The sequence below is a fragment of the Zea mays genome, chromosome 4 (genome assembly GCF_902167145.1).
Source record: "Zea mays cultivar B73 chromosome 4, Zm-B73-REFERENCE-NAM-5.0, whole genome shotgun sequence".
Lineage (NCBI taxonomy): Eukaryota > Viridiplantae > Streptophyta > Magnoliopsida > Poales > Poaceae > Zea > Zea mays.
Genome location: NC_050099.1, coordinates 240,285,482 through 240,311,010, shown reverse-complemented (window position 1 = coordinate 240,311,010; position 25,529 = coordinate 240,285,482). Strand labels below are relative to the sequence as shown.

The 25,529-nt window shown below is 54.4% G+C and overlaps 1 protein-coding gene across 1 annotated transcript; it reads right to left on the bottom strand.

Annotated features, from left to right (window-relative positions):
- Nucleotides 1–19,932: 19,932 nt before the first annotated feature.
- Nucleotides 19,933–22,881, bottom strand: LOC118477093 (uncharacterized). Its single transcript, XM_035967627.1, has 3 exons — nucleotides 22,858–22,881; nucleotides 22,147–22,698; nucleotides 19,933–20,052 (listed from the first exon to the last, which is right to left on the bottom strand). Exons 1-3 carry the CDS (start codon nucleotides 22,879–22,881, stop codon nucleotides 20,035–20,037), a joined length of 594 nt encoding a protein of 197 aa, XP_035823520.1. The 3' UTR covers nucleotides 19,933–20,034.
- Nucleotides 22,882–25,529: the final 2,648 nt, after the last annotated feature.

Genomic DNA, 25,529 nt, shown 5'->3' with positions numbered 1-25,529 from the left:
CATAGGCTTCGGCTAATTAGCCAAAGCAGCCTTCTCTCTTCTGTACTTGTACTGTTCACAAGCTTCAGTTCCATCTATATTATGGATCGCTTTTGAGTCTGTCCTATTTCCTTCAGCTTTTCTAGCAGCTTCCTAACTACCGTGAACAGCAATGGGCCCTTGTTCCGAAGGTATCTTCATGCATAGATATGCTGGATGAAGTATTGCTTTGAAAGCATTGAGTGTTCCTCGGCTAATTATTGCATTGTAGGGGTATTCCATGTCAACAATATCAAACACAACTTGTTCAGACCTTGTATTGTGGACAAAGCCGAAGGTTATTGGCATTGTGATCTTGCCAAGTGCTACAATCTGTCTTCCTCCGAAGCCACAAAGAGGGTGTGTAGCATCATGAATCTTGTCCTCTGGCTCTTGCATCTGTCTGAAGGCTTTAGCAAATATGATATCCGTTGCACTGCCTGTATCAACCAGAACATTGTGGACTAGAAATCCCTTGATGACACAAGATATGACCATAGCATCATTATGAGGGTAATCCTTGAGCTGAAGGTCCTCCTGGGAGAAGGTGATTGGGATGTGGGACCATTTTGACTTGATGAAGGGTCCCTGCACCCCAACATGCTGCACCCTTCTCTGAGCCTCCTCCTTCTGCTTCTTGTTGGCCAGTTCTGAACATGAACCGCCTGTTATCGGGAGCACCAACTTCGTAGCTGAAGCTACCTCAGCTTGTTTGTTGAACGAAGCCATCGACTCAACAGTGGAAGTGAGTTCACCGGAGGTGGGCGCCAATGTTGGGGACTTGTTCTCAAATGCTATGAATTAAGAACAAGGCAACACAAAGTATTAAATGTTAATGTCCTTCGTCCTTCGAAGCATTATTTCCCTTAGGATATAACGATCTTCGGACGAAGGTCATGAAGGACATACCTTCATCATCATGGTATATGATAATGAAAGACAAAGCATATGAAACATGAAAGATAACATGAATAATCATATAACATCATCCACATATCTTTATTTTATAAATTTGGATAATTAAAGATGATATTTAATTACATTTGTACCTTCGGCTTGGCAGAAGACAAAAATCCGAGCGTTGCGCACGAGCGAATACAAGATAGCGTGAACAGTACAGGGGTATTGTTCATCTATTTATAGGCACAGGACATAGCCTGTGAGGAATTACATTCATGCCCTTTACAAATGTTTACAATCATAATACAAGCTATCACGAGCCGATTGGTCATTTCATCTTTAAGTCGGTGCATCTGAAAATGTACTCCGAAGCTCTTTGATTGACAGCTTCGGCTTTGTGTCAATCTTCCGAAGGTGTTTCTTCTTATGGGACCTTCGGCGACGAAGCAGACCCCCAACATCTGGCGTACCGAACTGTCCGGTGCACCAGGGGCCGTACAGACTAAACTCTTCACCTTCGGGTTTCTGGAGAGCCGCTCCGCTATAATTCACCGGACTGTCCGGTGTGCCAGTGGAGCAACGGCTATCAACTCCAACAGTCGCCTGCAAATGTGAATAGTGCGCGGACAATTCACGTAGAGTCAGAGCAGCGCCAGAAGGCGCACCGGACAGTGAACAGTGCCTGTCCGGTGTGGCACCGGACTGTCCGATGCCCCAAGATGTCAGAGCTCCAACGGTCGAAACTGTCGGAACCCTAACGGTTGGGTGATGTGGCTGGCGCACCGGACAGTGTCCGGTGGATCGGACTGTCCGGTGCGCCCATCGACAGACAGCCTTCCCAACAGTTGGTTTAGTCGCCTAAAAATTAAGAGATCAATTCGAGGAAGAGATATTGATTGAAGTAGACGAAGTAGATCTTGCCCCTCAGTAGGGGTAAAGATCATAGGGTCGTCCTAGGGTCGGCAAGCCACCCCAGGATGGATGTAGACGACGTGGAGTCGAATAGGGGGGGAGGTGCATATGTGGAAGGCTACAACTAGAACTACACTACATCTACTCCTAAGGCAGGAAAGGTAAATAAAGTAATTGGTTCGATTGGAATGTGTTCGGGGGTTCTCAATCGGCCGTACCCCTTTATATTTATAGGGGAGGAGGTCTGGACCTATTCCTAGAAGATAGCCAACAACTCCTACGTGATTAGATGGATAACCACGCACGAGATAAGCATAATCACCCGAGTTAATCTAATCGCCGGGCACGCGGACTGTCCGGGCCCAAGGGCCGGACCGTTTGCCACTTTTGGTGCTCAACATATGCCCCTGCCTTTTAGTGGAGCTTGGTGAACCAAAAGCACCAGTGCAAACTTCAGAAACAATTGACTGCATGTGTTATTTTGTTCCCGAAGTAACGACTCAGCTTGATGCAAGTCATCGGCTCTTGTGACCAGATAATATAAATACTTGATAGAACTTTAATGCACAGAGGTCGATTCGGATTGCATCCTCTTCGACCATGTCTGCCTGATCAACCTGTCAGTAGGCAAAAACTTGTGGTGCCCACAGCCTAAATAACCAAACGAATTGGGCCAGTAATACAGATTCATCGTTGTACCACCCCACACATGAGTAGGACAACAAATCGGCGATGGATAGAACGGGAAGCACCACACTATCCCTAGACGAGGATGACTAGGCGATCTTGGTTGTGCTACCTTTTGGGCCATTTTAGTTGGCTTTTGCTTTCGCACAGATCGCCATTTTGACTTCGTTGGTTTTATTGGCCGATTGTCTGCAACAACCTTCTTCATATATTTGGCAAGCAACTGATCAAAAGTAGGACCGACTCTACTGAGTCGTCCAGATGTCTTAGTAGTGTTTTGCTTCATAACACTTGTTTTGGAACGTTGTGGTCCGATGGTCTGAGGTTGCTGCTTCTAACCTTCTGCAGACCATCCAACCATCATAGCCGGACTGTCCGCGCCTGTCTCGGACTGTCCGACCTTAGTACCCGGATCGTCCGGCGTATGCAGGACAGGTGACCGTGATCGGGTGTTTGATCGTGCTTGCCTCCCGGTGCCTCAGGTCTTTCTTTTGTCCGGAGCCTTCCGAGTAACCACTCTATGTGACATATTTGGTGTGCAGGGATCACCGATGACGATATTTTTATCTTTGCTTTTATCGGTCGCACAAGGCCGAACTATAATTTTTTTTCTCGTCGGCTATAATGTGGTGGCAGGGACAGGTGGCCTGTCAATCCTCACCTCCTTTTGAAACCTCAAGCGGCCGTCGTTTATAGCCGATTGTATTTGCCAACGAAAGACAACACAATCGTTGGTGTTATGAAGAAAAGAGCCATGCCATTTACAATATACACGTCCTTTTAATTCCTCAACCGAAGGAATTATATGTAACAATTTAATATTATCATGTTTAAGTAACTCATCAAATATTTTATCACACTTAGTAATATTAAATGTAAACTTAACTTTCTCCTTTTGTGCCGAATGCAGGGGAGAGCGAGCAGCAGATTTGGCCTTAGCAGGCCAAACAAGCTCATCGACCTGTATTTTTTCTGGCTTTGCAGGGGCCGAAAGGCATTCGACCTCATGCGCGGGTGATGACATGCTACGACTATGGTGCGCTGTAGGTGTGGTGCAGCATGAAGATTGTGTCTGACGCGTAGTGTCCTGGTCTACGTATGGACACCCGGATAGTCCGATCTTGGTGATCGGACGGTCCGCAGAGGGACCATACGGTCTGGTATTGTATCCGGACCGTCCGGCCGTGCAGGGCTTTCCCTGCGAGACTTGTGACATGCTCGATGCCACTCCGAACTGTCCGACGTAAGGTGTCAGACGGTCCATTGGAGGGTCGGACGGTCCATGATCGTGTGCGGACTGTTCGGCCGTGCCTAGAGCCGATCTATCATGCAATGAGGATGGTGACAACATTTTCCCCGGATATGAGTTCATCGACATGCCATAATATGGTTGGGACTGAGAAGCCCCATTTGTCGTCGATGTTTTTTGACGCAGTTATTTTAGTGTCCAATTTATGAGACAAAAAATCAGGTGTATGAGTATTTTCTAATACATGTGTCATATTTTCTATATCCTCCATTATAATTTTAATTTGATTATCAAAAGAAATTTTAACAGATTGAATATCGGCTAATAACGTGGTGTTACTTACAATGGGGTGCTGATGCAGCAAGGCTGACAGTGAATCGTACTTTACGTCCCTCTTCTTGACGACCTTCTGGTGGTGATCTACCTTGAAGTGCGAGAGGTACCACTTTTCCGCCACCTTGCTTATCTAAGCCTGTCGTCGTTGGAATTCCTCGTCTAGCCTTTTCATGTGGTCTTCTAATTTCTTATCCTCATCGGCCAATAAGTTAGTCAACCTTATGTTAATGTCTAGGATAACGTTGTTGTGATCTTTGGGATTGATCATTGCGGCCGATCTGATAGGTCTAATTTAATATATCTGATCTAATGGATCGGATTTGATAGATCCGATTTTTCGTCCCAGCGGAGTCACCAAAAAGTGTGTTGACGCCTTTTTGGTCACCAAACACTATAATGAACCGTCTGGCGGTACTTGGCACCTTTAGATGATGTAGGATCAAATAAAGTGGATATCCTAAATGTGGGACAACACCTCTATGATGTCACCACATATTTGGGACTAAACAGCACTGAACCCTACGGCCTTCTCGTGATGAGAAATACCTTGGTTCGTGTAGCATCCCAAAAATTCAAATCTTGAAATTTTCTCAAACTTGCTCTAAATTCAAAATGAATTTCAAATTTCATTTCAAAATGTTTGTTTGCAAGTTGATATCAGCAAATAAAATATAGTGGTCTATATTCTCTCCAAAATCCTCCTCAAAATATCCTACAAATGTTTCTCCAGTGACCCCCCTCAAATTCTTTCCAGAAATACTGTCCAAATATTTCCCAAGTGATCCCCTCTGATTCTTTCCAGAAATACTGCCCAAATATTCCACCGATATATCTCCAGATATTTTCCTCATGAGAAATACCTTCAGAATCATTTTTCAAGTCTCTATAAATATTTTCTTCATAAGTTTCTTCATGCTCATACGTATACGTATGCCTCTAGTGTCATACGGTGAGCTCTACAAGCTAATCTCACTTATACAAGACAAATACATGCTAATCTCCCACTAATCCTCTCATCCTCCCACTAATTCCCTCATCCCTCCCCCTAATCCCCCCACCATGGCTATAAATAGAGGGGCAAGGGCCTCCTCCCATCCCACCCCAAGCCATTTCATGGCAACTCTCTCCCCCCCCCCACACACCCACTCCATGTTCCACACAAGCACACACTAGCACAAGGATCGTTCGATCGTTCTTCGATCGTTCGTCCCCTATTCTTGGTTCGTTCGTCCGTTCGTTCGATCGTTCATCCGTTCGTTCGTCCAAATAATCTTTTTCCTACCGTTATGCTGCCGAAATTCCGATCGTTCGTTCGTTCGATCATTCGATCGTTCATCGTTCGTTCATAATTCCTATTCATCGTTTGTCGGGGACCATAATTAGGGGTACCCTCAAGACGCCTAATTCTCAGCTGGTAACCCCCATCAGCATAAAGCTGCAAAGGCCTGATGGGTACGATTAAGTCAGGGATCAGTCCACACGAGTGACTCGATCACGCTTCACCCGAGCCTAGCCTCGGCCAAGGGCAGCCGACCTCGAGAGACTTCCGTCTCGCCCGAGGCCCCCTTTTTATGGCGGACACATCACCGGCTCGCCCGAGGCCTTGGCTTCGCTCAGAAGCAACCCTGACTAAATCGCCACACCGACTGACCAAATTGCAGGGGCATTTAACGCAAAGGTGGCCTGACACCTTCATCCTGACACGCGCCCCCGGCAGAGCCGAAGTGACCGCCGTCACTCCACCGCTCCACTGGCCAGTCTGACAGAAGGACAGCGCCGCCTGCGCCACTCCGACTGCAGTGCCACTCGACAGAGTGAGTCTGACAGGCAGTCAGGCCTTGCCAAAGGCGCCACGGCGAACTCCGCCCCGCCCGACCCCAGGGCTCGGACTCGGGCTAAGACCCGGAAGACGGCGAACTCCGCTCCGCCCGACCCCAGGGCTCGGACTCGGGCTAAGACCCGGAAGACGGCGAACTCCGCTCTGCCCGACCCCAGGGCTCGGACTCGGGCTAAGACCCGGAAGACGGCGAACTCCGCTCCGCCCGACCCCAGGGCTCGGACTCGGGCTAAGACCCGGAAGACGGCGAACTCCGCTCCGCCCGACCCCAGGGCTCGGACTTGGGCTAAGACCCGGAAGACGATGAAACTCCGCTTCGCCCGACCCCAGGGCTCGGACTCGGGCTAAGACCCGGAAGACGGCGAACTCCGCTCCGCCCGACCCCAGGGCTCGGACTCGGGCTAAGACCCGGAAGACGACGAAACTCCGCTTCGCCCGACCCCAGGGCTCGGACTCGGGCTAAGACCCGGAAGACGGCGAACTCCGCTCCGCCCGACCCCAGGGCTCGGACTCGGGCTAAGACCCGGAAGACGACGAAACTCCGCTTCGCCCGACCCCAGGGCTCGGACTCGGGCTAAGACCCGGAAGACGACGAAACTCCGCCTCGCCCGACCCCAGGGCTCGGACTCCGCCCTGGCCTCGGCCGAACGACTTCCGCCTCGCCCGACCCCATGGCTCGGGCTCGGCCACGGCAACGGAAGGCAGACTCAACCTCGGCTTCGGAGGAACCCCCACGTCGCCCTGCCTAGGGCACAGACCGCCACGTCAACAGGAAGCGCCATCATCATCCTACCCCGAATCGACTCGGGTCACGGAGAACAAGACCGGCGTCCCATCCGGCCAGCTCCGCCGGAGGGGCAATGATGGCGCTCCACAAGCTCTATGACGACGGCGGCCCCCAGCTCTCTTACGGAAGCAGGACGACGTCAGCAGGGACTCGACCGCTCCAACAGCTGTCCCTCCACCAGGCTCCGCCGCACCTCCGACAGCCACGACATCACGCCAGCAGGGTGCCCAGATCTCTCCGGCTGCCACATTGGCATGTACCTAGGGCGCTAGCTCTCCCTCCGCTAGACACGTAGCACTCTGCTACACCCCCCATTGTACACCTGGATCCTCTCCTTACGACTATAAAAGGGAGGACCAGGGCCTTCTTAGAGAAGGTTGGCCGCGCGGGACCGAGGACGGGACAGGCGCTCTCTTGGGGCCGCTCGCTTCCCTCACCCGCGTGGACGCTTGTAACCCCCCTACTGCAAGCGCACCCGACCTGGGCGCGGGACGAACACGAAGGCCGCGGGACTTCCACCTCTCTCACGCTCGACTCCGGCCACCTCGCCTCTCCCCCCTTCGCGCTCGCCCACGCGCTCGACCCATCTGGGCTGGGGCACGCAGCACACTCACTCGTCGGCTTAGGGACCCCCCTGTCTCGAAACGCCGACAGTTGGCGCGCCAGGTAGGGGCCTGCTGCGTGCTGACGAACAGCTCCCCGTCAAGCTCCAGATGGGCAGTCTCCAGCAACCTCTCCGGCCCGGGACGGTGCTTCATTTCGGGACTCTTGAGTTCATGTCCTTCGACGGCAGCTACGACATGATACTTCTTCCACCGCCGCACGACTACGACAATGGCGGCCGACAACCCGCCCGCCGGCGGCGGAATCGACGACGTCTTACCCGCGTGGTGGAAGGGCAACATTCGGGCTCGCTCCGTTCTCTCCCCCGCCAACGGAGGAGGAGGCGGGGCCGTCAAGGCCAGGTGGGAGGCCGCGCTTCGTCGGCCGTCGAGCGAATCGACGCCCCCGACACCCCGACGGAAGGCACGCCGGACGTCGACCTCGCGTTCAAGACGGAGGCAAGCGCCGTCCCCCCGCGGCACGCTGACCCCGAGCAAGAAGACGACGCCGGCGCGCTCGCGGAAAGCCTGCAGGACGTCGCCCTCGAACCAGAGTTGACGGTGCAACCAGTCCCCGATGTGACTACGTCGCTCCTCGTCGACAAAAAGGTACCGACTAACTCCCATCTTGCGTCATTTCGACTCGGCCTCAACCCGCCAAACGACCTCGTTTTGGCGGGCGCTCTCATTGAGGCGAGTGCAACCCCACTGAGGTTCCGTATGCGGTCGCCTTGGGACCGACTGACGGACGTCTCGACCTACGGGCCCTCTGGGTCCGAGGAAGATGACGATCCCAGCATCGGTTGGGATTTCTCCGGACTTGGCAACCCCAGTGCCGTGCGGGACTTCATGACCGCATGTGACTACTGCCTATCCGACTGTTCCGATGGAAGCCGCAGCCTTGGCGACGAGAGCTGCGGCCCAAGCCGCGAATGTTTCCACATCAAGCTAGGGGATCCCTCCGAAGGCAACCATCTTGGCATGCCGGAGGACGGTGATCCCCCTAGGCCGGTGCCTCGCGCCGACATCCCACGGGAGCTAGCTGTGGTCCCCGCTCCGGCGGGGGGTTACGACCCACAACTCGAGCAAGTCCGCGAGGCGCAGGCCAGGCTCAACGAGGGAACAGGAGCGCTTGAGCCGATCCGTCGGGACGTCGGACAAGCATGGGTGGGCCAACCCCTGGCCGGAGAAATACGTCACCTGCCCCAAGGTCTCCAGCACCGCGTCGCCAACGATGTCAGGATCAGGCCGCCGCCCGCATCCAGCGGGGTTGGTCAGAACCTGGCAACCGCAGCAATGCTCATCCGCGCGATGCCGGAGCCGTCAACCACCGAGGGTCGGCGAATCCAGGGAGAACTCAAGAATCTCCTGGAAGGCGCTGAGGCCCGGCGGGCCGAGAGCACCGCCTCCCGAAGGCAAGGTTATCCCTCGGAACCTCATGCCGCGACTTCCCGATTCATGCGGGAAGCCTCGGTCTACACCGGGCGCACGCGCAACACCGCGCCTGCGGCCCCGGGCCACCTCGGCAACGAGCACCATCGACGCGACCGTCGGGCTCACCTCGACGAAAGGGTGCGCCGAGGCTACCACCCCAGGCGTGGGGGGCGCTACGACAGCGGGGAGGATCGGAGTCCCTCGCCCATACCACCCGGTCCGCAGGCCTTCAGTCGGGCCATCCGACGGGCGCCATTCCCGACCCGGTTCCGACCCCCGACTACTATCACGAAGTACTCGGGGGAAACGAGACCGGAACTGTGGCTCGCGGACTACCGCCTTGCCTGCCAACTGGGTGGAACGGACGACGACAACCTCATCATCCGTAACCTCCCCCTGTTCCTCTCCGACACTGCTCGCGCCTGGTTGGAGCACCTGCCTCCGGGGCAGATCTCCAACTGGGACGACTTGGTCCAAGCCTTCGCTGGCAATTTCCAGGGCACATACGTGCGCCCCGGGAATTCTTGGGACCTTCGAAGCTGCCGGCAACAGCCGGGGGAGCCGCTTCGGGACTACATCCGGCGATTCTCGAAGTAGCGCACCGAGCTGCCCAACATCACCGACTCGGATGTCATCGGCGCGTTCCTCGCCGGCACCACTTGCCGCGACCTGGTGAGCAAGCTGGGTCGCAAAACCCCCACCAGGGCGAGCGAGCTGATGGACATCGCCACCAAGTTCGCCTCTGGCCAGGAGGCGGTCGAGGCTATCTTCCGAAAGGACAAGCAGCCCCAGGGCCGCCCATCGGAAGAAGCTCCCGAGGCGTCTGCTCCGCGCGGCGCCAAGAAGAAAGGCAAGAAGAAGTCGCAATCGAAACGCGACGCCGCTGACGCGGACCTTGTCGCCGCCGCCGAGTATAAGAACCCTCGGAAGCCCCCCGGAGGTGCAAACCTCTTCGACAAGATGCTCAAGGAGCCGTGCCCCTACCATCAGGGGCCCGTCAAGCACACCCTCGAGGAGTGCGTTATGCTTCGGCGTCACTTCCACAGGGCCGGGCCACCCGCCGAGGGTGGCAGGGCCCGCGACGACGACAAGAACGAAGATCACCTAGCAGGAGAATTCCCCGAGGTCCGCGACTGCTTCATGATCTATGGAGGGCATGCGGCGAATACCTCGGCTCGGCACCGCAAGCAAGAGCGCCGGGAGGTCTGCTCGGTGAAGGTGGCGGCGCCAGTCTACCTAGACTGGTCCGACAAGCCCATCACTTTCGACCAGGCCGACCACCCCGATCATGTGCCGAGCCCGGGGAAATACCCGCTCGTCGTCGACCCCGTTGTCGGCGATGTCAGGCTCACCAAGGTCCTGATGGATGGGGGCAGCTGCCTCAACATCATCTACGCCGAGACCCTCAAGCTCCTGCGCGTCGATCTGTCCTCCGTCCGAGCAGGCGCTGCGCCCTTCCACGGGATCATCCCTGGGAAGCGCGTCCAGCCCCTCGGGCGACTCGACCTCCCCGTCTGCTTCGGGACACCCTCCAACTTCCGAAGGGAGACCCTGACGTTCAAGGTGGTCGGGTTCCGAGGAACCTACCACGCCGTGCTAGGGAGGCCATGCTACGCGAAGTTCATGGCCGTCCCCAACTACACCTACTTGAAGCTCAAGATGCCGGGCCCCAACGGGGTCATCACCGTCGGCCCCACGTACAAACACGCGTTCGAATGCGACGTGGAGTGCGTGGAGTACGCCGAGGCCCTCGCCGAGTCCGAGGCCCTCATCGCCGACCTGGAGAACCTCTCCAAGGAGGTGCCAGACGTGAAGCGCCACGCCGGCAACTTCGAGCCAGCGGAGACGGTCAAGGCCGTCCCTCTCGACCCCAGTGGCGACACCACCAAGCAGGTCCGGATCGGTTCCGGGCTCGACCCCAAATAGGAAGCAGTGCTCGTCGACTTTCTCCGCGCAAACGCCGACGTCTTTGCGTGGAGTCCCTCGGACATGCCCGGTATACCGAGGGATGTCGCCGAGCACTCGCTGGATATTCGGGCCGGAGCCCGACCCGTCAGGCAGCCTCTGCGCCGATTCGACGAGGAGAAGCGCAGAGTGATTGGCGAAGAGATCCACAAGCTAATGGCAGCAGGGTTCATCAAAGAGGTATTCCATCCCGAATGGCTTGCCAACCCTGTGCTTGTGAGGAAGAAAGGGGGGAAATGGCGGATGTGTGTAGACTACACTGGTCTCAACAAAGCATGTCCGAAGGTTCCCTACCCTCTGCCTCGCATCGACCAAATCGTGGATTCCACCGCTGGGTGCGAAACCCTGTCCTTCCTCGATGCCTACTCAGGGTATCACCAGATCCGGATGAAAGAGTCCGACCAGCTCGCGACTTCTTTCATCACGCCGTTCGGCATGTACTGCTATGTCACCATGCCGTTCGGTTTGAGGAATGCGGGCGCGACGTACCAGCGGTGCATGAACCATGTGTTCGGCGAACACATCGGTCGCACAGTCGAGGCCTACGTCGATGACATCGTAGTCAAGACAAGGAAGGCTTCCGACCTCCTCTCCGACCTTGAAGTGACATTCCGGTGTCTCAAGGCGAAAGGAGTCAAGCTTAATCCTGAGAAGTGTGTCTTCGGGGTGCCCCGAGGCATGCTCCTAGGGTTCATCGTCTCCGAGCGAGGCATCGAAGCCAACCCGGAGAAGATCGCGGCCATCACCAGCATGGGACCCATCAAGGACTTAAAAGGGGTACAGAGGGTCATGGGATGCCTCGCGGCCCTGAGCCGCTTCATCTCACGCCTCGGCGAAAGAGGTCTGCCTCTGTACCGCCTCTTAAGGAAGGCCGAGTGTTTCGCTTGGACCCCTGAGGCCGAGGAAGCCCTCGGCAACCTGAAGGCGCTCCTTACAAAGGCGCCTGTCTTGGTGCCCCCGGCGGACGGAGAAGCCCTCTTGGTCTACGTCGCCGCGACCACTCAGGTGGTTAGCACCGCGATTGTGGTCGAAAGGCAAGAGGAAGGGCATGCATTGCCCGTTCAGAGGCCGGTCTACTTCATCAGCGAAGTGCCGTCCGAGACTAAGATCCGCTACCCACAAGTTCAAAAGCTGCTGTATGCTGTGATCCTGACAAGGCGGAAGCTGCGACACTACTTCGAGTCTCATCCGGTAACTGTGGTGTCATCCTTCCCCCTGGGGGAGATCATCCAGTGCCGAGAGGCCTCGGGCAGGATCGCAAAGTGGGCGGTGGAAATCATGGGCGAAACGATCTCGTTCGCCCCTCGGAAGGCCATCAAGTCCCAGGTGTTGGCGGATTTCGTGGCCGAATGGGTCGACACCCAGCTGCCAACGACTCCGATCCAACCGGAGCTCTGGACCATGTTTTTCGACGGGTCGCTGATGAAGACGGGGGCCGGCGCGGGCCTGCTCTTCATCTCGCCCCTCGGAAAGCACTTACGCTACGTGCTGCGCCTCCATTTCCCGGCGTCCAACAATGTGGCCGAGTACGAAGCTCTGGTCAACGGATTGCGGATCGCCATCGAGCTAGGGGTCAGACGCCTCGACGCCCGCGGTGATTCACAGCTCGTCATCGACCAAGTCATGAAGAACTCCCACTGCCGCGACCCGAAGATGGAGGCCTACTGCGACGAGGTTCGGCGCCTGGAAGACAAGTTCTTCGGGCTCGAGCTCAACCACATCGCTCGGCGCTACAACGAAACCGCAGACGAGCTGGCTAAGATAGCCTCGGGGCGAACGACAGTCCCCCCGGACGTCTTCTCCCGGGATCTGCATCAACCCTCCGTCAAGCTCGACGACGCGCCCGAGCCCGAGGTACCCTCGGCCCAGCCCGAGGTACCCTCGGCCCCCGAGGGCGGGGCACTGAATGTCGAGGAAGGGCAGAGCGGGGCCACGCCAGACCAAGATTGGCAGGCCCCGTACCTGCAATATCTCCGCCGAGGGGAGCTACCCCTCGACCAAGTCGAGGCTCGGCGGGTAGCGCGACGCGCCAAGTCATTCGTCTTGCTGGGCGACGAAGAGGAGCTCTACCACCGCAGCCCCTCGGGCATCCTCCAGCGATGCATCTCCATCGCCGAAGGTCGGGAACTGCTGCAAGAAATACACTCGGGGGCTTGCGGCCACCACGCAGCGCCCCGAGCCCTTGTCGGAAATGCTTTCCGGCAAGGCTTCTACTGGCCAACGGCGGTGGCTGACGCCACTAGGATTGTCCGCACCTGCGAAGGGTGCCAATTCTATGCGAAGCGGACACACCTGCCCGCTCAGGCTCTGCAAACAATACCCGTCACTTGGCCCTTCGCTGTATGGGGTCTGGACCTCGTCGGTCCCTTGCAGAAGGCGCCCGGGGGCTACACGCACCTGCTGGTCGCCATCGACAAATTCTCCAAGTGGATCGAGGTCCGACCTCTGAACAGCATCAGGTCCGAGCAGGCGATGGCGTTCTTCACCAACATCATCCATCGCTTCGGGGTCCCGAACTCCATCATCACCGACAACGGCACCCAGTTCACCGGCAAAAAATTCTTGGATTTTTGCGAGGATCACCATATCCGGGTGGACTGGGCCGCCGTGGCTCATCCCATGTCGAATGGGCAAGTAGAGCGTGCCAACGGCATGATTCTACAAGGGCTCAAGCCTCGGATCTACAACGACCTCAACAAATTCGGCAAGCGATGGATTGAGGAACTCCCCTCGGTGGTCTGGAGCCTAAGGACGACGCCGAGTCGTGCCACGGGCTTCACGCCGTTTTTCCTGGTCTACGGGGCTGAAGCTATCTTGCCCACTGACCTGGAATACGGCTCCCCGAGGGCGAGGGCCTACACCGAACAAAGCAACCAAGCCAGCCGAGAGGAATCGCTGGACCAGCTGGAGGAAGCTCGGGACAGGGCCTTACTACACTCGGCGCGGTATCAACAGTCCCTGCGACGCTACCACGCCCGAGGGGTCCGGTCCCGAGAACTCCAGGTGGGCGATCTGGTGCTTCGGCTGCGGCAAGACGCCCGAGGGAGGCACAAGCTCACGCCCCCCTGGGAAGGGCCATTCGTCATTACCAAAGTTCTGAAGCCCGGAACATACAAGCTGGCCAACAATCAAGGCGAAATCTACGGCAACGCTTGGAACATCAAACAGCTACGTCGCTTCTACCCTTAAGATGTTTTCAAGTTGTTCATATACCTCGCACCTACGCAAAGTTTAGTCGTCAAGGAAGGGTCGGCCTAGCCTCGGCAAAGCCCGACCCTCCCTCGGGGGCTAAAAGGGGGGAGACCCCCTCTGCGTCGAATTTTTCCTCGAAAAAGGATCTCTTTTTAGCAGGATTTCTTTCGTGCTTCTTGACTACTTCGGAAAGCGGATCCTGGAAACGACGGAGTACACGTAAGCGGCCAAGGCTGACCGAGCCGAGGGACTCCTACGCCTCCGGGATACGGATACCTCACTCATCACCTTCTGCGATAAGTAACTTGCGCTCGGATAAAGCGACTCCGTGGACCGAACAAGTCTTCACGTTCGGAAGCTCTCCTGCCGAAGCAGTCCTTCAAGTTTTCTCGACTAAGTCGGGGACAGGGCCTCATGGACGGGTGAAAGTACGCGTAAGCGGCAAGGCCGACCGAGCCGAGGGATTCCCACGCCTCTGGGATACGGATATCTCACTCGTCCCTTCCGCGAAAAGCAACTCTCGCTCACACAAACATCCCTGTTACCGACAGAGTCCAGATGCTCGAAACAAGAGGAAAAAAGGCGCAGCTTCGCAAGCGTGGCGAGGGTGTGTTTTTTCTGGCCTCGGCGGCCACAGAAAGCACACGCTACAAGATGATCTGATCCTGCAGGCTCGGGTCTTCACGCTGAAGGGAGCCGTAGCACCCTCGGCATCGACGACGTCTCCAGCAAAGCCCGACCCAGCCTCGGGCGGCGACGCGGCCCAGGGACTCCTCCGGGAATCCGGCCCGAGCAGGCGGCTCGACCGGTTACCCCTAGGGCCTCGGTCAACCGGCTTCCAAGGGCGCCAGCCCGACCCGAGGCCTCGACTGATCGACTTCGGCGTCGGCTCCGCTGACGGACAACACGACTAGGCTCCGGCCAACCAGGTTCCCATTCTCGAGCCAACTCCGCCTCTGTTCATACTGATATCGCTACCCCTAGCCTCGGTCCACCGAAGGGCGGCCGAGGGGTCTCTTTAACTAAGCTAGAGGAGCCCCAGACAACAAGGCCGAACGGGCCGAGGGATTCCTACGCCTCCGGGATACGGATACCTCGCCCGTCACCTTGACACGGGGCGACTCATGCTTAGTAAAGCGGTTCAGATAATCAACAGGCGAGACTTAGTGCTCGAAAATGAGGAAAAAACACGGCTCCGTGCCGAAATTACATACATGTTCAGGCCCCGACAGCCACAATGAACAAAAAACACTGGCATTCGAAGTGCCATTACGAACGGAACTCCGGTTCCCCCTCCGCAGGCACGAACGACCCCACTCCGAGGGGGAAGGCCTCCGGAGCAACTGAAGGCCGACGAATGGTGCGCCGTCACCTGCTCCAGCAGCGGCGACGACGACGCCTTCTGCTCCGAGGGACCAAGCAGCGGCAACGCCGACCTCAGGCTAGATGCCGCTGCCAGGAGGCCCCCGCCCATGCCAAAACTCGTAAGGCAAGGATGGGCAGAAGGCCGTAGAGTTGGAGGTCAGCCCGTGGCCGGCTCCGGCTATCTCGCCGGCAGCAGAACCTCTTCAAGCTGCCGTGGCGGATGCCGGCACCGCGAGCGGCTCCGAAGCCACCCGCGCCTGAAAGCCAGGCACGCTGCAGCTGCCAGCGCCACGGACGACGGCCACCTTTCCCTCTGATCACTGAGTGAAGGAGCGGGCCGCCGCCCACGCGGGGGCCGACCTCAACTCGGCGCACTCCCCTCCCCAGCCCTGGTGATGAAAATCCTTGAGGCTGAGGGAGGGGAAGAGGCCGCAGCCCGGCTCGCTTTCCCCCACCATCAAGCCGGAGGTCGCCATCTCAGGTGACCGCTGGCGGAGGGGAGCAGCCGGGCAGCATGATGAAAATCCTTGAAGCCGAACGATGGCTGAGAGGTACCAACTCCCATGGAGTTGCGTTCCTCCAACGAGGAGGCGGAGAGGCGGCGGATACCCCCCATCCGGGGGCTTGGAAGATGGGAAGACACGACGCTTAAGGGAGGAAGAAGACATGGTTGCCTTCCGAAAGGAGTCTCCCTCCTTTTAAAGGCAACTCTCCCTACGTGTGCCCCCAGGCGCCACGGGCTGAGTCTTCTCCAACATGCTCCAAGGCCCTCCCCTGCGACTCGGGGGCTGGGTCCCGCATGTCATGCAAGCCGGCTCAGGGTAGAAGAAGCCGAACCGCCGCGCGTGGTGCGCACGACCGTCCAGCGGTTACAAGCGACCCCCCATTTTCGCCCAGACCAACGGGCAGAAGGGGCGGGCAACCATGCAGGCGGCATGCAACCGCGCCAGATGGACGCGCTTCTCCAACTTCTGACACGCCAGCTTGGGAACCCAGGCCCACGCGTCGAGCAACCGGCGCGCCAGTTGCTGCATGCAAGCAACCGCACCGCCACTTGTGCCACCATCGCGCCTCTTCGGTTGCGGAGCCAATGCCACGACTCGAGGCGACCCAACAGCGCCAGCCTGGCGCGTCGGTCAAAGCGACCGAAAGAGGGCCGGCAGTAATAGCGGTGGCAGGCGGGCGGGCGCAGCGGTCACGTCGTCAGCCAGGCTCACGTCCCATCCTGGGACAGCAAGAGAGCCTCCTCTCACGGCGTGGAGACGGTGCACCCGTGACCCGTTCCTCGAACGGATCGCACGCGCGCAACGGCCGCCCCGCCAACCACTCGCCCCATCGCATTAACTCCGCGGCGGGACACGCGGCGCCTCTGGCAGGAGGAGCACGCGACGCTTCACCTTCGCCGTAATAATCGTGTCAGAAAAGGTACGCCACGTCGTCCGATTTCGTATCCTTTTCCGTTTTCCTCTTTCTCTATCTCTTGCAACAGGGACCGGGAAAGGGGGATACCCCGAATGGGATCCTTCTCCGCGAAGGAACCGGGCTCCGAGCCCCCCACTACTGATCAGGGGTTCGAAGGCTGGCCCTCCGAAGGGTTCAACAGCCGCCTCAGATCGCGTGGGCCCGACACCCACAACTGGTCAGGGGTTCGAAGGCCAGCCCCCCGAAGGGTTCCATGGCCGCCTCAGGCTACTCGGGCTCCGCGCCCATTACTGATCAGGGGTTCGAAGGCTGGCCCCCGAAGGGTTCACAGTCGCCTCAGACACCGAGCGAGGGATGACCAGGGGTACGTTCGATACATAACCAAGGCTCGGGCTGCGCTCCCGAGGTACCCTAGGACATTTCCGAGACCAGCGGGAACGATCTTGTAACGGAATCCCATCGGAGGGAGGCATTGAGCCCTCGGACCCCGTCGCCAGGGGACCAGGTCCGGCAAATCACCCGCAGGTACTTTTGGGCGTGCCTCTGGGCCCCTAGCCGACCCCCAACGAACGGGGCACGGACGTCCACTCGGATTACCCGCTTGCAGCTCACCGGAGACACCATGTTCGGTGCCCATCGAGGGTAACATGGCGCACTCCCCCCCTCCTCCTTGCGGAAAGGCGACGTAGGGGCGTATGTAAAAAGTCGAGTCTGTCCCTGATCGCCCTCTCGCCCTGTGCAGAGGCTCGGGGGCTGCTCTCGCAAAAACCGGCTCCGGCCAAATCGTTGACAGCGTCAACATACCAGCCCGAGAGCTTGGACCCCGACCGTACACCCGGGCTACGGCCAGTTCGCATGAGGGAACGACCAGACCAGCCGAAGCATTGCGCGAGGTATTAAGACCTCGAAGGAGTGTAACCACTCCTCCGAGGCCTCGGGGGCTACACCCGGCGGGTGCGCTCGCGCGCACCCACCGGAACGAAATCCAACCGAGAAAGGCTGGTCCCCTTGCAAAAAAAGTGCGACAAAAGCCTCCAAGCGAGTGCTAACACTCCCTTCGAGGCTCGGGGGCTACTGTCGGGGACCATAATTAGGGGTACCCTCAAGACGCCTAATTCTCAGCTGGTAACCCCCATCAGCATAAAGCTGCAAAGGCCTGATGGGTACGATTAAGTCAGGGATCAGTCCACACGAGTGACTCGATCACGCTTCACCCGAGCCTAGCCTCGGCCAAGGGCAGCCGACCTCGAGAGACTTCCGTCTCGCCCGAGGCCCCCTTTTTATGGCGGACACATCACCGGCTCGCCCGAGGCCTTGGCTTCGCTCAGAAGCAACCCTGACTAAATCGCCACACCGACTGACCAAATTGCAGGGGCATTTAACGCAAAGGTGGCCTGACACCTTCATCCTGACACGCGCCCCCGGCAGAGCCGAAGTGACCGCCGTCACTCCACCGCTCCACTGGCCAGTCTGACAGAAGGACAGCGCCGCCTGCGCCACTCCGACTGCAGTGCCACTCGACAGAGTGAGTCTGACAGGCAGTCAGGCCTTGCCAAAGGCGCCACGGCGAACTCCGCCCCGCCCGACCCCAGGGCTCGGACTCGGGCTAAGACCCGGAAGACGGCGAACTCCGCTCCGCCCGACCCCAGGGCTCGGACTCGGGCTAAGACCCGGAAGACGGTGAACTCCGCTCCGCCCGACCCCAGGGCTCGGACTCGGGCTAAGACCCGGAAGACGGCGAACTCCGCTCCGCCCGACCCCAGGGCTCGGACTCGGGCTAAGACCCGGAAGACGGCGAACTCCGCTCCGCCCGACCCCAGGGCTCGGACTCGGGCTAAGACCCGGAAGACGGCGAACTCCGCTCCGCCCGACCCCAGGGCTCGGACTCGGGCTAAGACCCGGAAGACGACTGTCACACCCGGTTTTAGAAGGCAAACCGAATGCGAACCATGTACGTGCCAGGATCAGTTATTCACGTACACAGCAGTTACATAATATGGACATCATCACACAGTGCTCAAAATAGTATTAATAAGGGAAATAGTCGATTACATCATACGTCTGAGACGTCCATATAGTTCTTACAATAAATCAAAGTGCGGAAAAGAAACGTAGATAACGCGGCCTTCACAGGCAGCCGACTGGGGGGTTGCCGCTAACCCACACCTAGAACTCGTCGTAGTCTTGGAACTCCTGGAAGTCTCCTTCCACAGCTTCATCTTCGCCTGAGCAGTGGTTGCAATGCTGACAACCTGGGGGGGTTTGGTGTGTAGAGCAAGGGTGAGTACACATCAACATACTCAGCAAGTATCCTGTTTGGCTGTAGTGGACTAGCTTTATGTGGGGATAAGTCAAGCAGTTGCTTTTAGTTGGTCAGATTATTACTTACTAGTAGAAAGCCAAGTTTTAGCATTAGCCCAAGTTATTAACCCGATGTACCCTTTCCAAACGGAAAGAATACCACTTACCAGCACCATAGTCATAACCAGAATCATCGATCTCATAACCACCTGTACCAAAGTATCTCTGATCAAGTATCACTAATCTCTGGAGCTCCCTTGGCCGCTCATAACCGCGAGCACGGCTGATATATCAGTTTCATAACACTCTGCAGAGGTTGTGCACTTTACCCACAAGCCGTGATTCCCATTCTGCCCGGAGAGAGCTACTCCCCATTGACCACTACCTAGGTGGCCTAGCAGGGCATCACTACGTAGCCTTTACAAAGATTCCCTGGGGCTGTAGCCACCCGTTAGGTTTCCTAAATGCACCGCACTCCTCCCCAAGGGGCGAACCCAAACTTGGCAGAGCGAGCCGCATACACCGAGCCCCATTGACGGCACGACGGCTAAGTGAACTACACCCCGGATCCTCTAATTATTCAGCTAAGGGCACCCCATTCCACCCTCATGGTTGCACTGTTTTCCCGGGCGGTCATCCATAGAACAGGTCCTTACGGAGAGGCACTCGAGAAACCGCTCGAGTCCCCTTAAATGCCACAAGTATAATCATAAATAAGAACGGGAAAACAGCGTATCATAGATAACCACATCATGTTCATTGATTAAAGTTGAGCAATAGCATCAAACTAAGCAGTAATAATCCGACCCAAATAGGTAAACAAGGACATGGATAACAAAAGCTAGTCAATCCTTAGGCATAAATGTGTAAAGCGGGAGGTGAATTAAATAATGAATAGGACAGAGATAGGTCAAAGGACACTTGCCTTCACCAAACAGATGCTCAGAGTCTTCAATCTCGTAGAACTCGAAGAGCTTGATCTCGGGACCAGTGGTTCACCAAGTCTTGATCGTCGATTCCTCGAAGCTCAGGAACATATCACAATCTATTCGCGACACACAGCGAAGACGAACAAGCACAAGCAAACCAACATATATGCATAAGAACATTACACCATTCAAAGAAAAACATAATAAAACATGCAGAATGAAATAGAGCGCGTTACTACGGTCACGCGAGGAAAAAGAAACGCGATAGTCGAAGCTACGGTCGAGAAGTTATAACGTTTACGCTACGCAAGTAGTAGTCAGGACATTCAATTAAAATATAACTTATAACCGCTATGTAGTTTTGATTAAATCTACCACACTAGTAGTTATCAAACAAATAACTAATATAATTAGCACGAGGGATTCTAAGCGAGGCGAATTTACGACGCATGAAATAATACGACAGCATGCAGACGACGCGCGGACACGCGCGACATAGCACGCGAACGACGCACGAGACAGTGCGGGCGACCGGCGCGATCGACACGCGAACCAGCATGTTACCACGTGCGAAACAGCACGCGCGACAGGCGAAAACTAAATAGGTGACGCATTTGTACTAAACAAATATTAAATACATAAAAAGTAGTTAAGTTAATATTTGTCATGTTGATATTTATTATAAAAGCCCAAGTGGAACACTACACATTTAATCTAGTTAGAATATTAATCTAATAAATATTAGTCGAGCAAACCTTAAGTTAATTATCTAAAATATGTGACCTGACGAATTAACGTTATCAACATGAGTGTTTATAAGTGAAAACAATTTATTATCACGCGTAGACGCCGCGCGACACACGTGATCAATACGCGAGATATGCGCGACACGAACGCGCGAGGGAATGACGATGACGCGCAAACAGCACGCGAATGACAGTGAAACAAGTGCGTGAACAACACGCGCACCAGACACGCAGCGCGAATGCGCGAACGAACAATGGCTACACGCAAACAACGCGCAATTGACATGCGAAATAATGCGCGCGGCAATGCGCAGACAGCGTGCACGACAGCACTCGCGACACGCGATAATCACTAAAAGATATCGCGATTATACTAAACAGGTATTAAATGAAAAGTGTTTAAGTCGGTATTAATCAAGTTAGCATTTAATTTTAAAAGGGCGAGTTAGAAACTATAAAGTAGTTTTAGTTAGAAGGTCGTTTTTAATAAGTATCGAATGAATAACTAATTAAATAGTTAAAACTTGCGGCCTGATAAAATAACGTTACTAATACGAAATCGACGTTGTTACGAAGTTGGCACGGCTGAAACGAGTCGAGAATGGTTTACGACCCATAATATATTGACTAAATAATAATTTGCAGATTATAAACAAGCGACATATGAGAACCGCTAATCAGATGTCGCGATTATATTGAGCAAGTAATAAATCGAAACATTTGTGATAGTATTAATCACGTTAACGTATATTTATAAAATAACAACTTCAAATTATAAATTAGTTTATATTAAATTGATATTTTAATGACCATCATAGTATATTAATTAAAACGTGTGTTACGATAAATTAATATTTTTAACATGTAAACGACGTAACTACGAAGCTAACACAATTGGAACAACACAAAATGAATTTATAATATAAATGTTAGTGCGTAATTAATAAACAACAGATTCAACCTGATGTGGTGCAATACTACCGGATGAGGGCTAGCCGCAAAGAGAGCTCCGGATTGCAGCCACAGAAAATCTGTCACAACTCTGCATGCGGAAAACTGCCATGATTGTCGTATGCGACCAAAATTTGGAGATGCATGCCGCATGCATGCATACAGACGGTTTCTTGCTGTGTGCGTCCCGTGGGAATCGTATGCATGGAAAAAGTGCATGCAGGTTTCGTTTCTCTCTCTCCTCTTCCATGGACCACGCACAGCCGCGGTTACAGGATAACGAAGGGGCATGCAGGTGGACATGGCGGCACCGGCATCGAGCGCTCGCCGGAGCAGGGACATGCTCACGCGGGCGCGGTCGCACTAGAGCACAGGGAACGAGCCCTCAAACAGTGGCTCGACGCTGCGGGGCGAGCAGACAAGCGGAGCAGCGCGGTGGCTCCACGGCAGCTCGCCGGAGCATCGACGGGATAGAGAGGAGAGGGATAGAGGGAGGAGAAGAGGGAGCCTCACCTGGCCACTAACCTCAGCGACGACGAGAGTAGCACAGACCCACGGCGAGACAGCGTCGACCGAATGCAATTGCGCGCAAGGACTGGACGTGTGGCCTGACGGGGCGCTGTACGGTGGCTGCCCGTGGCTTCGGGAACGGCCGCACCAGGGCCGGCGCGGGATGTCGCGACGCCGGGCACAGCTCGGACGAGGCACGGCGAGGCACACGACGACGACAGTTGTGTGGGAAGGCGAGCACAACGAGGGCGCTGGGCTGGCCGTGCAAGAATGAGAGAGAGGGTAGCGAGGTGAGGGGAACGTGGGGGTCCAAATGGTGCTCCTGCCGTGGGGATGGGGGCAGTTACGTGGGGAAGAAGAGAGGGCTAACAGGTTGGGCAAGCTGGCTAGGGGTGGGTGGCTGAACGCGGTCGCGGCTGCACTTGCGTCGTGCGTGCGGCGGCCGAGCGCTGGGCACGGCGGCGCTAGGGTTTGGGAGGGCGAGCGCGGGTGGGCCGCGGAGGGGCGCGAGCTGGGCCTGCTGCGGCTGGGGCGCGAGCTGGGCCGCGGGAAGGCCTACGCGTGGGTTGGTTTCCTTTTTATTTCTTTTTTTACTATTTGAATTTATGAATGCACTTCAAAACACAATCATCATCCAAAAGAAAATTGTATACTTCAGCATGATGCAACAATCAAAACCCCTTTTAGAGTTTCATTTATACATCCAACACTTACATAAAAAGCAAAATATTCCTCCATTATTTTGCAAAGAGAAAGAAAGGCTAAGGAAAAGAGGGTAACACCTGAATTTGGCGGATATTAGGAAAGAAATTTTATACCCTCAAATTCAGGGTGTTACAAATCTAACCCCCTTAACATAATCTCGCCCTCGAGATTCAAGAAGATGCTAGCAAGAAAATGAGATTGGTTCATTGGTTGTTCACAACTTTCTTGAGTTGACTTTGACTCTACAACTTAACTTGTGGACTGGTTGCTTTGACCTTTAGATGTTTGAGACCGATCGATGCAATTCTTGAGGATCCCTTGGACCTGTGGGTTAGGACCCACACATGCTTCCGCTGCTTCACTTTGATCTTGTTTGTTGATGTTGATCACATTGTCTTCATTGGGGTTTGCGGCTAACCCCCTTAACAGGAGCGTTGATACGCACTTAGGGAAGATGTAGCCGACTCCGATCTTGACGAATTAAGAGAGGTTGGAGGTTGCCAACTGGACAGGTGCAAGAGGGAGGGTATAGATAGAAAAGGTAAGCATAGATGGATTAAAAAGAGAAAAGTGAGAGCACCCAGCTACCTAACTCTATGGCACTCAGCTAGTAAACTAATGTCTTTGTGGACCAAGGGCCACAACACATCAACACTCATCACAAAGAAGCAAATCAGTCATCACACAAAAACAAACAGCACAAGCATACAACAGCAAACATTCCGTTGCTACACGTTCCTTCTAATTAAATGGTGGTCTTTCTTGAAAAGGGAATAACTACTCTCTAAGGTTGTTGAAGGACAAGGAGAAGAACAAGACATGCAGAACAGGGACACGAGCACCATAAAGAATGGAGTTAAAGCAAGCATTGTAAGCGATCAACAAAAGGATACGACCAAGGGCATAATGGGTAGAACAACACTCTCGGGTTGAGATAGAAAAGGGGAGATTTCCAAAAGCAGACCTTAGATAGGTATCAAGTCAAGGTCTAGTGATTACAAGGGTAAGGGGTATATCAAACAAACGCTATGATTGGCAACGCGGTAAAGGAAAAGGGAATGACCAAGAGCGGGTAGGTAAGACAACACTCTTGAACTGGAACGAGGGAGGGGCTTTAAAATGCAGGGACGAGATAAGCATCAAGGTAAAGATCAAGGGATGACAAGGGTTAAGGTGATAACGGACAAACACCCAACCAAAAATTTATTTTAGACCAAAACTTGCAAGGTGTCAAGAAGGGGGAGCAGTCAATGATGAATAGGTGAGGCATTATCCTCAAACACGGATGGAAAAGAGGAGGCTTCAAAGGATATGTTCGAGATAAGTAGGAGGGTAAGGACATAGATATCACGAGGGTTTCAAAGGTAATAACGGACAAAGATGTAGGATAGGAGGTAAATAAGCATAAGACAAAAGATATTAGTACCGTAAAGGATGGAGTTAAGATATGACCTGCAAATGAAAAAAAATGAGAGGGTACGTCCAAGGGTCAGATAGGTAAACTGCCACTCTCAAATTGAGGTGAAAGAGAGGAGATTTTTTTTTAAGAGCAAGAATAGAGATAAGTGTCAAGGCAAGACCGATAGATGACAAGGTAATGGTGATAGCAAATAAAACACACAGCAAAGGATGGAATTAAGACAAGACTTGTTAGGCGACAATAATTGAAAAGAAATCAATGGAGAGATGGGTAACTCACAGCTCTCAAACCGGGTTGAAAGAAAGGAGAGACTTTTAAAGGATAAGTTCAAAGTAAACATCTAGGTGGAAGGCCTCAATATCACAAGGGTCAAAGGCGATAATAGACAAGGGCATAAGGGAAAAGACGAAAGCACAGAAGAGCCAGTGGTATAAGTACAACAAGGAATGGAGGTATGTCAAGGCTTACGCGGTAAAGAAGAGGATATAGCCAAGGGTGAGATAAGTAAAACATAGCTCTCGAATTGAGATCGAAAAGAGGGGATTTCAATAAGCAGACCTAAGATAAGTATCAAGGCAAGATCTAATTACAAAGGTAAGGATGATATCAAACAAAAGCTCAACCAAGGATGAAGTTAAGGTGAGGCAAGACTGCAAAGCGACAAAGAGAAAGGAAACAAACAAGAGCGGGATAGGGAAAACAACACTCTTGGATTGAAATGGAATAAGTGAGGCTAAGAAAAATAGGTAAACATCATGGTAAATATGGAGAGAGGTCAAGGGTCAAAGGTGATAATAGGCAAGGATATAAAGGAAGAGGTAAATGTGCATAAAAAAAACCCAGGAATCTAGGTACAACCAAGAATAGAGTTAAGATAAGTCTTGCAAGTGGTAAAGTATAGGATATATCCATGGGTGAGATAAGTAAGAGGCCACACTTGAACTAAGGTGGGAGATTGGAGGTTTTAGACAACGAACATAGCGTGATCGCCAAGATAAGATTGAGAGATGAGAAGGGTAAAGGCAATAAGAAACAAAAGCATAACAAAGGATGAGGTTACAAACTCGCGTGCCAAAGAAGAGGATACGACCAAGAGAAAGAAGGTATGAGACGGAAGAGGGGCGATTTTAAAGGGCAGGTATGAGATGAACATCAATGCAATATATAGAAGTGTCAAGGGTAAAGGTGAGAATAACAAAGAGCATAGGAAAGGATGGAGCTAAGGCAAGACTCACGAAATGGCGAGATGGAGAAAACAATC